Consider the following 15,621-nt stretch of genomic DNA (forward strand, 5'->3'; position numbering starts at 1 on the left):
ACAGACACGACAGCCCGGGGACAAAAGACGGCCGATCGTTCGACCGACAATCGGTACGTGTGTACGGGGCTTTACTCTCTGCTGCAGACTGCTGAGACAAGGTGGGGGTGGAGATGAAGGGGGGGTGCCGCAGCTGCAGGAGAGGTGCAAGGGTCACATGAAATGTCCTAGTGGGTCAGATTCTGGATCCTGCTGGCCTTGTGTTTAACACTTGACCTAAATAGTGAAAATCTGATTATTTGACATCTCACCCATACTTACTATACACTCAGGCTCTCATTTCTGCATTGCAGCGCTTCTGCTCCTTCCCACAACGCAAGTCAGTTAAAAGTAATGCACTCCCCAGCTGCCCAACTCATTGAAAGTAATGCACTCCCCATGTGGCTGAAATCTCAACAGTTGGTATATAGGGTAATTCCACTTTCATGGAGAAAACAAATAGCAAATAAAGAAAAAATAATATAACGTATACAATTGTGACACAAATCATATTGTAAATGAATGTTATTAAAAATGACCTTTCCTTTTCGATCTGCAGCCGCTGTCATTTTCTGAAAATGCAATGCAATATGGCCGCCTGGAGGTGTTCTGTACACAGAATGTATACTGACCACACCCCAGAAACATCATTTCCTGCTTGTGTGATTGGCTCACCAATTTTCCCAGAAGTCTGCCTAAGAAGATACAAGTCAGATTTCTGGCATCCCCTGCAACAAAAAAAGTCATTTTTGGTGAGATACTCCAAATAGGAAATCACATCTAAAGGGATGCACACCCTGCAGATTTCCTCATACGTGCTCTGCGGATGCTGCAGCTGATTGATTATTATGAAACCACTCCCATTGAACTCACTCACTCCTTGCAATGTACAGAGATCACTCGGAGGTGAATGTTTTTTTCTCAACAAAAGTGCAGTTATACTTTAAGCAATGATCCTGCATGGGGCTGAGTCAGACATAGAGCTCCCTCTTGTGGCTATCTCTATATTTTATACAATACTTAGAACAAGCATGTAATCACTACATCAACCATTATCTGAAGCTAAAAACTGCAATGACACTAAATGTACACTATACTTTCCCTTTATATGGTATCTCCTAATAGGAAAAGAGCACCCAAACATGCGTTGGTTCACTAATTTAAGCAAGGTATCCATAGTTGCCAACAGTCCTAAATTGCCTAGGACATTCACGAATTTCTACCAGCTGGCACGAAATGTTCTTGTCTTGGGCTGTGTCCCAAAAATCATCATTTGTCACAGACAGCTGCGGGGCTGGTTGCACAACATCATATGATACGACACACACTGCTGGGGACACAGATCAGATCCCTCCACCCGGCCCTACCTCCATCCTATCATCTCCATCCTGCACACACACACACACACAGTAACCTCCATCCTGCACACACAGTCACCTCCATCCTGCACACACACACAGACACAATCACCTCCATCCTGCACAAACAGTCACCTCTCCATCCTGCACACGCACACACACAAACACAGTCACCTCTCCATCCTGCACACACAGACACACACAGTCACCTTCATCCTCCACACACACACAGTCACCTCCATCCTGCACACACACACACACACAGTCACCTCCATCCTCCACACACACAGTCACCTCCATCCTCCACACACACAGTCACCTCCATCCTCCACACACACAGTCACCTCCATCCTGCACACACACAGTCACCTCCATCCTGCACACACACAGTCACCTCCATCCTGCACACACACACACACAGTCACCTCCATCCTGCACACACACACACAGTCACCTTCATCCTCCACACACACAGTCACCTCCATCCTGCACACACACACACAGTCACCTTCATCCTCCACACACACAGTCACCTCCATCCTGCACACACACACACACAGTCACCTCCATCCTCCACACACAGTCACCTCCATCCAACACACACATAGTAACCTCCATCCTGCACACACACAGTCACCTCCATCCTGCACACACAGTCACCTCCATCCTACACACACAGTCACCTCCATCCAACACACACATAGTAACCTCCATCCTGCACACACACAGTCACCTCCATCCTGCACACACAGTCACCTCCATCCTACACACACAGTAACCTCCATCCTGCACACACACAGTCACCTCCACACACAGTCACCTCCATCCTACACACACACACACACACACACAGTAACCTCCATCCTGCACACAGTCACCTCCATCCTACACACACACAGTCACCTCCATCCTGCACACAAACACACACAGTCACCTCCATCCTGCACACACACACATACACACAGTCACCTCCATCCTCCACACACAGTCACCTCCATCCTACACACACAGTCACCTCCATCCTGCACACGCACACAGACACAATCACCTCCATCCTGCACAAACAGTCACCTCTCCATCCTGCACACACACACACACAGTCACCTCTCCATCCTGCACACACACACACACAGTCACCTCTCCATCCTGCACACACACACACACAGTCACCTCTCCATCCTGCACACACACACAGACACACACAGTCACCTTCATCCTCCACACACACAGTCACCTCCATCCTCCACACACAGTCACCTCCATCCTCCACACACAGTCACCTCCATCCAACACACACATAGTAACCTCCATCCTGCACACACACAGTCACCTCCATCCTCCACACAGTCACCTCCATCCTACACACACAGTAACCTCCATCCTGCACACACTGCACACACACAGTCACCTCCACACACAGTCACCTCCATCCTACACACACACACACACACACACACACACACACACACACACACACACAGTAACCTCCATCCTGCACACACACATACACACAGTCACCTCCATCCTCCACACAGTCACCTCCATCCTCCACACACAGTAACCTCCATCCTGCACACACACACACACAGTCACCTCCATCCTCCACACACAGTCACCTCCATCCTACACACACACACACACACACACAGTCACCTCCATCCTACACACAGTCACCTCCATCCTACACACATACACAGTAACCTCCATCCTGCACACACACACTCACACACAGTTACCTCCATCCTGCACACACACACACACACACACACACATACAGTCACCTCCATCCTGCACACACAGTCACCTCCATCCTGCACACAAACACACACACACACACACACACACACACAGTCACCTCCATCCTGCACACACACACACACACACACACACACACAGTCACCTCCATCCTGCACACACAAACACAGTCACCTCCATCCTGCACACACACACACACACACACACACACACACACACACACACACACACAGTCACCTCCATTCTGCACACACAAACACAGTCACCTCCATCCTGCACACACACACACACACACACACACACACACACACACACAAACACAATCACCTCCATCCTGTACACACAGTCACCTCCATCCTGCACACACACACACACACACACACACACACAGTCACCTCCATCCTGCACACACACAGTCACCTCCATCCTGCACACACACACACACACACACACACACACACAGTCACCTCCATCCTGCACACACACAGTCACCTCCATCCTGCACACACACACACACACACACACACACACACACACACACACAATCACCTCCATCCTGCAAACACAATCACCTCCATCCTGTACACACAGTCACCTCCATCCTGCACACACAGTCACCTCCATCCTGTCATCTCCATCCTGCACACACACAGTCACCTCCATCCTGTCATCTCCATCCTCCCTCATTCTGAACTGTGCATTCCCTATTTAACATTACCACATTCTACACTATGTATGTCATCTCAGACTCTACTTAACCACATCCCCTTTAAGCGAAGCTCAATATGTAGTATATTTTAAACCACATTCACTTTTCCTTTTTGTACCATAAAGGAGTAATGCCCCACCCCTAATTACAGTTATGCCCCACTTACACAGAGAGAAAAAGTGTCCCTAAAAACTTTTTTCAGATGTTGCAAACTACAGGTATCCACCAAGCCTGGAATAATTTTTCTGTGTGATTCTAAATTAATTCTGGGTGTGGACAAATTAAAGAGTCATCCGTGTTTCTGACCCCAATGTAGACAACTTCTAACTCTGTGCAGCTGTCTCCACAACAAGGACACCAAAACTGTTGATTTTCTACTTCTCGTTGCTCAATGCTAGCAGACCAGGAAAAAGTATGACATGTAAAAATTTGATATATATATATATTTGTTTATGAATTTTATTTTCCTTTTTGCATACAAAATCCGACAAAAAATATAAAACAACAGTGTAAGCCCCGGTTCACACTAGGGCGACCTGTGAGGCGACCTGGTCGCCTCACAGGTCGCCGCAGGTCGCCTCCCATAGGAAAGCTGTGGACCCGTTCTAATAGGAGCGACACAAGTCGCTCCGACCTAGAAAAAGGGTCCGGAGCTTCTTTGGGGCGACCAGGAGGCGACCGCCATAGACTTCAATGTTATGAAGTCCGTGGCGGCCGCTCCGAGGTCGCGGCGCGCTGCTCGCACCGCGATCTCGGAGGTCGCCCCTGAAAGTAGCGTCGCTCCTATGTGAACCGGCGCTTAATGCAGCCAATTACTTGGGGCAAACACTCCAAGGCTTTGCGTAAATAGACAACAACAAAAAAAAAAAAACAACAAACAAAAAGGGGGGGGGGGAGTCAAGATTCAGCCTGAGCCTATCTAGGTTGCAACCCTTGTGTTGCCAAAAAAATCGGCCATGTCCCTAGAAGAATACCATTCAGTGAATGTAAAAGGGCGTATCATATCTGTCAAGCTCTCTTCTAAAAATGTATATTCCAGAAATGATCTCCATCTGGTAAAAAATCTCGGGGTAGTACATGAAAGCATAACGTCAAGTCTTTCCAGTTGGCATAGGGACAGCAAAGATTGTTGAACCTGTGAGAGATTTGGTGGGGTGGGGTTAATCCAGTTATCCATAATCATTCTGCGTGCTGCCAAGAGGCAGAGGTGAGTCCATTGTGAAGAAAAGGATATGCAGTTAAAAAGGCAGGTAGTAGGGGGTCTTAGGTAAACCCATACCCGAAATAAGAAAAATATAACCCAGCACGCTGTCCCAGAAGTTGCTGATATGGGGGCATTCCCAGAGTCGATGTAAAAGTGTAGGCCGGGTGATTTTACACCACGGACATTGCGCTTCGGTGGGATCGTCTGGGCAATGTCGAAAAGGATACTTTGGGCTTTCGATTTTGTCCACATTGCAACTTTTGTGGGATGTTCCTGGTCTGCAGTGGTCAGAACCAAGCAAAATTGGTCCAAAGAAGGAAAACCAGTGAACTGGCAAAAGGGTCATGGGTGGCCAAGGATCATTGATGTATGGGGGAGTGAAGGTTGACCCGTGTAGTCTGATCCAGTAGAAAAGCTACTGTAGCTTAAATTGCTGAAAAACATAATGCTGGTTCCAATAGAAAGGTGTCAGATCATCGCAGGTTGTTGTGTATGGGGCTGTGTAGCCGCAGACCAGTTAGGGTGCCCATGCTAACCCAATTTCACAGTCAAAAGTGTCTACAATGGTCACGTGAGCATCAGAACTGTACAACAGGACAATGGAAGAAGGTGGTCCGGTCTGATGAATCACATTTTTTTCTTTTACATTATGTGTATAGCCGGGTGTGTGTGCGTCATTTACCTGGGAAAGAGATGGCACTAGCATGCACTGTGAGAAGTCCGATCCACAAAGGCCCCATCGCGCAACCCAAAGGGCTTCATGGATCTGCTGCAGACGGCTTGGTGCCAGAGTCCATTCCTCAATGGGTGAGGGTTGTTTTGACAGCAAAAGGTGGACCTACTTAAAGCGGAGTTCCGGGCACAAATGTCATTTTTTAATGAACATACCCCCGGGACAGTCAGGGCTAGCACATTCCACAATGGTTAGCCTCTGATCTGTCCCGGTTCGCACTTACCTTTTAGAAGAAATACTTACTTATAAAATTTCTTCCCCAGCATTTCCATCTCTCTTGTGGGCAGCTGAAGCCGGCGCGGTCCTCTTCTGCGTCTTCTTCCGCGTCTTCTTCTCCCAGAATGCGCCGCACCGGCCCCTCTCGTCACTTCCGTCGCGGCGCTGCATTCCTAAACAGCTTCTGGGCATGCCCAGAAGCTGTTTAGCAGGGGAATGCGGCGTCGCCCGGAAGTGACGAGCGGGGCCGGTGACGGCGCATTGATTCCTGGGAGCGATGACGTTTAGCTCCCAGGAATCATCGCAGCGCAGGAAGTGACGGGGTGAGCCGCGGCTCCGAGGGAGGAAGTACCCTGAGGTGAGTATTTACGATCGTCAATTACAAGGTGAGTTTTGAAAAAAAAAAAATCTAACTATCCAATTCCTTTTCAGGTTAGGCTGAACTAGCGGACGGGCACAAAAAAAAAATATCGTTTTTGTGCCCGGAACTCCGCTTTAATATTAGGTGTCTGGTCATGTTGTTATGGTGGGTGGTCATAATGTTATGACTGATCGGTGTATATATGTGAAGCACATATTTAAGATTCTGAGATTATAATTTTTTTTTTCTCCACGACTTTTGCTCTATTTTCTGGAATAACACAATTCTTAAATACAAGAATTACCTTTCCAATTGCTTGCCTATTAGCCTTGTTCACATTCAGAAGATGTGAGATCTGCTATATTATCATATTTGATAGAATGTCTATATAGTCCTGCATGTTTTTGATATTTTGTGTCTTCAGTTTCATTTATCCTGTATATAAAATGTTTTTTCCTGCATTTGCTCCTACCTTGCTATGACTTTGCTGTCTCTTATCTTTAGATGTTGGAGAGGAACAGGACCATAGTTACAGAATTTCTTCTTCTGGGATTCGGAAATCTTCATGAACTCAGAATATTACTTTTTATCCTATTTTTGTTCATTCACATTAATGCCGTAACGGGAAACTTACTTGTCATCATCTTGGTTTTCTTCAACCAGAGTCTCCATTTTCCCATGTACTTCTTTCTCAGCCAACGTTCCTTGTCTGAAATCCTCTTCACTACCAACATTGTGCCCAGCATGTTATGGATGATCCTGGTTGTTAGTGGGAGAGTGTCAGTTAACAGATGTATATCTCAGTTTTATTTGCTGGGCGTCCCTACTATTAATCAATGTTTGTTGCTGGCCGCAATGTCCTTTGATCGACATGTGGCCATCTGTAAACCATTGCATTATACCATCATCATGACCTTTGGACATCAAGTTCAGATAGTCCTCTCCTGTTGGTTGGTGGGGTTCACGTTCTCATTAGTAATATATATATTTTTAAATAAGTTGGATTTCTGTGGTCCAAATATTATTGACCACTTCTACTGCGATATTGGTCCAGTTATAGAACTTTCATGTTCGGACACTTCTGTTGTTATGTTGGTCACTTCTCTACTATCTTTCCCTATCCTTATTTTTCCATTTATATTTATCTCAGCAACCTACATCTCCATCCTTCGGACCATCTTAAAGATCCCATCCACCACTGGGAGACAGAAGACCTTCTCTACCTGCAGCTCCCACCTGACTGTTGCCTGTCTTTATTATGGAACTTTGTCTTTCCTTTATATTTTTCCACCAAGTGACAATTCTGTTAATGTCAACAAAGGTCTGTCTTTGCTTTATACCCTGCTGACACCATTATTTAACCCTCTGATCTACAGCTTGAGAAATCATGATATTAGGAGAGCCATTGACAAACATATTAAAATATGGAGCAAATATCCAATGACATAGAATCTGCAAAGTGGAAAAAACAAAAAAAAACGAAGACTAAGAATTGTGTGAGGAAATTGCTCACGACCTATTTTGAGGAAGTTAGCTGGCTGACTTAGGGCAAGCTTTCTTCCCTTTTCCTGACACATTGATGCTCACTTCTCCAACAATTCCAGCTAATCTTCCCTTCTCTCTCAGCCAGTGAAAAATACACATACTACCCACCATCTTAACTTCCATATTTCTCCCAAGCACATAATGCCCACTGTCATATCCTCCATACTGCTCACCTGTATTTATTGTCCTCTCTCATAACCTCTACACTCCTCTACTGCATATACTGTCAACTGTCAAACCCTTTGCACTCCTCTCCCACACATGATGCGTACTGTCATACCCACCACAATCCTCTCCTGCGCATAATGCCCACTGTCATACCCTTAATACTTCCCTCCTATACATACTGCCCACTGTCGTACCCTTAATAATTCTCTGCCGCACATAGCAGCGTCCACTGTTATACACTCCACACTCCTCTCCTGTACATATTCTCTACTGTCATACCATCCACACTCCTCTCCTGTACATACTGCCTACTGTCATCCCCTCCACACTCCTCTCCTGTACATACTGCCCACTGTCATACCCTCCACACTCCTCTCCTGTACATACTGTCCACTGTCATCCCCTCCACACTCCTCTCCTATACATACTGCCCACTGTCATCCCCTCCACACTCCTCTCATGTACATACTGCCCACTGTCATCCCCTCCACACTCCTCTCCTTTACATATTGCCCACTGTCATACCCTCCACACTCCTCTCCTGTACATACTGTCCACTGTCATCCCCTCCACACTCCTCTCCTGTACATACTGCCCACTGTCATCCCCTTCATACTCCTCTCCTGTACATACTGCCCACTGTCATACCCTCCACACTCCTCTCCTGTACATACTGCCCACTGTCATCCCCCCCACACTCCTCTCCTGTACATACTGCCCACTGTCATCCCCTCCACACTCCTCTCCTGTACATACTGCCCACTGTCATACTCTCCACACTCCTCTCCTGTACATACTGCCCACTGTCATCCCCTCCACACTCCTCTCCTGTACATACTGTCCACTGTCATCCCCTCCACACTCCTCTCCTGTTCATACTGCCCACTGTCATACCCTCCACATTCCTCTCTTGTGCATACTGTCCACTGAAACCCCTCCACACACTTCTCCTGTATATACTGCCCACTGTCATACCCTCCAAATCCCTCTCCTGTACATACTGCCCACTGTCATACCCTCCACACTTCACTCCTCTACATAATGCCCACTGTCATACTCTCAACACTCTTCCCCTGTACATACTACCCACTGTCATATCCTCCACTCCTCACTCCTCTACTGTACATATTGCCCACTGTCATACCTCCACACTCCCCTCCTGTATGTACTGCCCACTGTCATACCCTCAAAACTCCTCTCCTGTACATACTGCCCACTGTCATATCCTCCACACTCCTCTCCTGTACATTGTGCCCACTGTCATACCCTCCACACTCCACTCCTAAACATACTGCCCACTGTCATACTCTCCACACTCCTCTCCTTTACATACCGCCCACTCTCATACCCTCCACACTCCACTCCTGTACATACTTCCCACTGTCATACTCTCTACACTCTTCTCCTTTACATACTGCTCACTGTCATATCCTCCACACTCCTCTCCTGTACATACTGCCCACTGTCATATCCTCCACACTCCTCTCATGTACATACTGCCCAGTGTCATCCCCTTCACACTGCTCTCCCGTACATAATGCCCACTGTCATACCTCCACACTCCTCTCCTGTACATACTGCCCACTGTCATACCTCCACACTCCTCTCCTCTACAAACTGCCCACTGTCATACCCTCTACATTCCTCTCCTGTACATACTGCCCACTGTCATACCCTCCACACTCCACTCCTGTATATACTTCACACTGTCATACTCTCTACACTCTTCTCCTTTACATACTGCCCACTGTCATCCCCTTCACACTCCTCTCCCGTACATAATGCCCACTGTCATACCTCCACACTCCTCTCCTGTACATACTGCCCACTGTCATCCCCTCCACACTCCTCTCCTCTACAAACTGCCCACTGTCATACCCTCCACATTCCTCTCCTGTACATACTGCCCACTGTCATACCCTCCACACTCCACTCCTGTATATACTTCAGACTATCATACTCTCTACACTCTTCTCCTTTACATACTGCCCACTGTCATTCCTCTACACTCCTCTCCTGTACATACTGCCCACTGTCATCCCCTCCACACTCCTCTCCTGTATATACTGCCCACTGTCATCCCCTCCACACTCCTCTCCTGTACATACTGCCCACTGTCATACTCTCCACACTCCTCTCCTGTACATACTGCCCACTGTCATCCCCTCCACACTCCTCTCCTGTACATACTGTCCACTGTTATCCCCTCCACACTCCTCTCCTGTTCATACTGCCCACTGTCATACCCTCCACACTCCTCTCCTGTGCATACTGTCCACTGTAACCCCTCCACACACTTCTCCTGTATATACTGCCCACTGTCATACCCTCCAAATCCCTCTCCTGTACATACTGCCCACTGTCATACCCTCCACACTTCACTCCTCTACATACTGCCCACTGTCATACTCTCAACACTCTTCCCCTGTACATACTACCCACTGTCATATCCTCCACTCCTCACTCCTCTACTATACATATTGCCCACTGTCATACCTCCACACTCCCCTCCTGTATGTATTGCCCACTGTCATACCCTCAAAACTCCTCTCCTGTACATACTGCCCACTGTCATACCCTCCACACTCCCCTCCTGTACGTATTGCCCACTGTCATACCCTCAAAACTCCTCTCCTGTACATACTGCCCACTGTCATACCCTCCACACTCCTCTCCTGTACATTGTGCCCACTGTCATATCCTCCACACTCCACTCCGAAACATACTGCCCACTGTCATACCCTCCACACTCCTCTCCTGTACATACCGCCCACTCTCATACCCTCCACACTCCACTCCTGTACATACTTCCCACTGTCATCCCCTCCACACTCCTCTAATTGTACATACTGCCCACTGTCATCCCCTTCACACTCCTCTACCGTACATAATGCCCACTGTCATACCTCCACACTCCTCTCCTGTACATACTGCCCACTGTCATACCTCCACACTCCTCTCCTGAACATACTGCCCACTGTCATACCCTCCACACTGCTCTCCTCTACAAACTGCCCACTGTCATACCCTCCATAACTCCTCTCCTGTACATACTGCCCACTGTCATATCCTCCACACTCCTCTCCTGTACATACTTCCCACTGTCATACTCTCTACACTCTTCTCCTTTACACACTGCCCACTGTCATACCTCCACACTCCTCTCCTGTACATACTGCCCACTGTCATCCCCTCCACACTCCTCTCCTCTACAAACTGCCCACTGTCATACCCTCCACATTCCTCTCCTGTACATACTGCCCACTGTCATACCCTCCACACTCCACTCCTGCATATACTTAACACTGTCATACTCTCTACACTCTTCTCCTTTACATACTGCCCACTGTCATACCTCTACACTCCTCTCCTGTGCATACTGCCCACTGTCATACCCTCTACACTCCTCTCCTGTACATACTGCCCACTGTCATACCTTCCACACTCCTCTCCTCTAGAAACTGCCCACTGTCATACCCTCCATAACTCCTCTCCTGTACATACTGCCCACTGTTATCCCCCCCACACTCCTCTCCTATACATACTGCCCACTGTCATCCCCTCCACACTCCTCTCCTCACCCCATTAGTATAATTGATCTAAGCCCTTGTCCGCTTGGAATCCGACATCCCTGTTCGACTTCATCGCTGCTTGCGTATGGCTTCTTTATCAGAAGTTAATGCAAGTCATGTTGAAGTCGCACCAAGGTATTGCAGAATCCTTTTTCTAAGTCTGAGCGACTTGAGTCTCACTTAATGGGGCGCGACTTGTCATGCGACTTTAAACTCTCAAGTCACATGACAAGTCGTGGCAGTGTGAACAAGGGCTTAACCACTTCAGCTCCAAAAGTTTTCTTCTTCTTCTTGACCAGGCCATTTTTAACGATTCGGCACTGCGTTACTTTAACTTAAAACTACACTGTACCCAAATAAAACTGATGTCCCTTTTTTTTCCACAAATAGAATATATTTTTGGGTGGTATTTGATCACCTCTGCTTTCTTTCTTTTTTTTTTTTTTTTTGCGCTATAAACAAAAAAAGACCTACAATTTTGAAAAAAAAAAAACATTTTTTTACTTTCCGCTATAAAACACATCCAGTAAAAAAATGTAAAAAATGTAATTTCTTCATCAATTTAGGCCAATGTGTATTCTGGTACATGTTTTTGGTAAAATAAATCCCAATAAGCGTCTATTGATTGGTTTGTGTTAAAGTTAAAATGAATTTATTTGTTTATTTTAGTAATAATGGCAGCGATTAACGACTTTTAGCGGGACTGCGATATTGCGGCGGAAAATCGGACACTAATTGACACTTTGTGGGAACCAGTGACGCTAATACAGTGATCGGTGCTAAAATTATGCACTGTCACTGTACTAATGACACTGGCTGGAAAGGGGTTAACATCAGGGGCGATTAAAGGGTAACTGTGAACCTAGCCAGTGTTTTATTACAGTGTGGGAGATGTTTTTACTAGGGGAGGATATGGATCCTAGTCCCTGCTTTGCAGGAACACAGGATCCATGCTTTCCCTGTTGTCAGAACAGCAATCTGCCTTGCTTACTTGGCAGACCGCTGTTATGCCTCTCTGCAGGATGATCGGTGGATGCCAGCGGACATCGAGTCTGCGGTACTCGCTGATTGGCTCCTGCTGTGTATAATCACAGAAGGAGCAAGCCGCCAGCTGTTTGCATTCACGCCCACTACCCAGAAGTGCAGGATCAAATATATATAAACACATGCACATCGGCTGCCTTGTAGCAGTAAAACTGCTATGGGGTGGTCAGCAAGTTGTTACCATGTTTGTCCAACCAAAACATTATTTTTGTTTTAGATGGAGTAGGGGAGGTATTAGAACCCATCTTGGGTTTTTACTGCTATCTGGCACTCAATAGAGAGATTTACCCTCACTTTCTGTGCTATTGACATTTTCTTAGACAAGCTATAACAGCTTCAATTCTTTTAGGAAGGTTGTCCACAAGGTTTAGGAGTGTGTCTATGGGAATGTTTGATCATTCTTCCAGATCCAGAAGCGCATTTGTGAGGCAGGCACTGAAGTAGACAAAAGGTGTTCTCCAGTATGTCCCCAAGCCACATAGGAACCAGTCCAAGCCTCAATTATGGAACACCTTCCTATCAATCAAGGTCAAGTGGAATCTGGGGGCCATCCATCAACATTGACGGAGTGGAGGTCCACCGCCCAGATGGAAAAGGTCAAGCCTGGGCCATCAATATCCGGAATCCTGAAGGCAAGATCGTCCGCATACCTCATCCTGATCACTACTACTGAGGTGTGCCGAGTTCTTGTTTCAGCTGGAAGTTGAGTTACAAAGGGGCTACAAAGCCTGAAGAATTTGTTGTATCTGTTGGAAAGAGTTACAAAGGGGCTAGTGTGCCGGAAGAGTCTCTTTGATACTAAAGTTGCTGTTAGGGCTAGAAGCCCTGCTTCCAAATCCCCCTTTCCTTATATCCTTTCAAAAGAAGATGGGGATCAGCAAAACTGCTACAGTTTCTTTACCTGAGAGAAAGAACTATTGCCACAAAGAACTCCTTCTGGTAAAACCAGGGAATGCTACCTGGAGGGGGTTAACCCCTAGTTCACAGAGACATCCTGCTAAAGGACCCTTTGTGAAGATCCTTTTTGGCCTTGGGCCACTACTGTTACTAAAGAGGAGTACCAAGAAAGGACATTTGTGAAGATACTTTGTTTAAAGGACACTTTGCTAAGATCCTTTGGGCCAGTGGGCCAGAGTGCTGTTTAAGGAAACTTTGTGCGAGTTGCTACCTTGTGATAGAAGGTTAGCGGCTCATTGCTTCTTTAGAGAGAGGGATGCCAGAGTGAAGGATCCCTTGAAGAGTTCTTACAGACACTCACAAGTAAGGCAAGCTTTGCTCAGGCTCCAGCAATAGTAGCTTGGGGCCAGGAGAAGATGTGTTGCCTTGGTGTTACAGAGAGAACACTGTGAACACCAGTCTGGTGGAATCCACATTTCTTCGTCCTAACATGTGGGTGTGACTAGGATAGGAAAGAGTAAGTGTCCTGGTAACTGAGAGGGACTGTGCCTATTGCTAGTCAAATGGTTCCCAGATGGAACCAGCGCAAATGTGTTAGTCAGTTAGATTGGCAGGAGTTGTTCTGTTTTTATCTATTACAGCTGCACAACAGAACGACGAGTCAAGCGTATCCTTGGGGGGCTGGAAGCATCGGAAATCTCTACGGGAATGTTAGAGTTGAAGATTCTGTGGGTGAGAAGGTCGCCTCTATGGAGAGGACAGTCTCACTGTGAGTATGTAGGAGGCATAAGTTGCTATGTGCTTACTCTTTCCTTTGCAGGCTTGCAGAGGATCTTCGGGCCTTGGAAAGGCTTACTGTCCATTTTGTATATATGTACAAACGTTACTTGTAGCATAGTTAGTTAGATTTAGTTTGGTGGGGGTTGAATTGGTCTAAATGCACCTGGTACAATTCTATGTGTTAATGTGTAAATATCGCACAGCAGAGATATATATTTTTTCACTTAATTTATTGTATCCACTGGCCACATATGGGGTATGCCCCATGGCCCTGTACATATGTTATCCCCCCCCCCCTTTCCAAGTTTGTGGGATACTCCATGTACACTTTTGTATAGGTATTTTTGTAGGGGAAGATTCCCAGAGCCAGTGAGGACATGGTTCAGTTTGATGGGGGGTAGGTGCTAGCAAGAGAGAGTATAGTTTTGGATCCTTTCTGCCTACCAGGGGGGGATTGCCAGGTAAATTTATCTTGTTCTCTGCCTACCAGAGAGCAGGATCTGCTAGTGAGGTCTGCTCAATGTGCTCAGGTGCAGTTCAGTTTGTCTGTTCTGTCAGTTGTAGAAGTCGCCATGCGGCCTCAGGTGGTCGACCTGAGGGCCTAAAGAGCTAGAGAGGAACTGAACCCCCGAGGTCCTGTAAAGCTCACTGGATAGAAGACACTGGAAAAATCTGATTCTGCATACAGTGAGTACAGATCTGTATCAAGGGGCCCTACCTGAGGGGGGCCATCCCTGCAGCTAGAAGAGTTAGTGGACTGGTGTCAGTAAAGGGGATGCTAGAGAGTGTCCTGAAGATAATGTAGTTCACCAAGTCTATTGCTGGAGAAAGCAAGAAGACCCTTTCCATACACAAGACAGTATGGTCAAAGCAGTGTGACTGCTTCCACAAACAACCTGGTGATGCCAAGTAAGAGTTGTCCTTATCAACTAGTTCCAGTTGGAGAATCCCACAATTTGCTTCCCATATCCAAGTTCCACAATAAATACTAAAAGCCAACACCTCTGGACTGTTTATTAAGTAACGAGCCATTGGGAGTAAGGATGAATGTGTGAACTGTACCCTAAGTGACTGTCTGCTGGCAATCACAGGAAGCCAAACAAGTCATCATACAGCAAGCCCTACTGGGACAGTGCTACATTATTTTATATTATTATGTAATCTTTAGGGCTGCTATGCACATAACTCTATAACTCTAATTCAAACCTCTTTAAACTGTACTTTGTGTTGCAGAACTATAAACCTCAAATGACTTTTTAGCTGAGGCGATCTCTGAGATTTTTATTTAGGCTTCGGAAGA

The 15,621-nt window shown here is 46.7% G+C and overlaps 1 protein-coding gene and 1 long non-coding RNA gene across 2 annotated transcripts in view; both read left to right on the plus strand.

Moving 5' to 3' along the window:
• Nucleotides 1-15,621, plus strand: part of LOC309552384 — an 879,384-nt gene that overhangs the window by 652,180 nt on the left and 211,583 nt on the right. The window lies entirely within an intron of this gene.
• The window catches only part of LOC309554732 (uncharacterized protein), a gene marked incomplete at both ends in the record, with an annotated part of 75,607 nt that continues 66,805 nt past the window's right edge, over nt 6,820-15,621 (plus strand). Inside the window, one exon of the mRNA XM_082256436.1 lies at nt 6,820-7,744. Within this exon, the coding sequence (XP_082112562.1) occupies nt 6,820-7,744 (925 nt within the window). The remainder of the gene's footprint in view (nt 7,745-15,621) is intronic.

Source organism: Pelophylax lessonae (assembly GCF_965119305.1).
Source record: "Pelophylax lessonae genome assembly, chromosome: 4".
Lineage (NCBI taxonomy): Eukaryota > Metazoa > Chordata > Amphibia > Anura > Ranidae > Pelophylax > Pelophylax lessonae.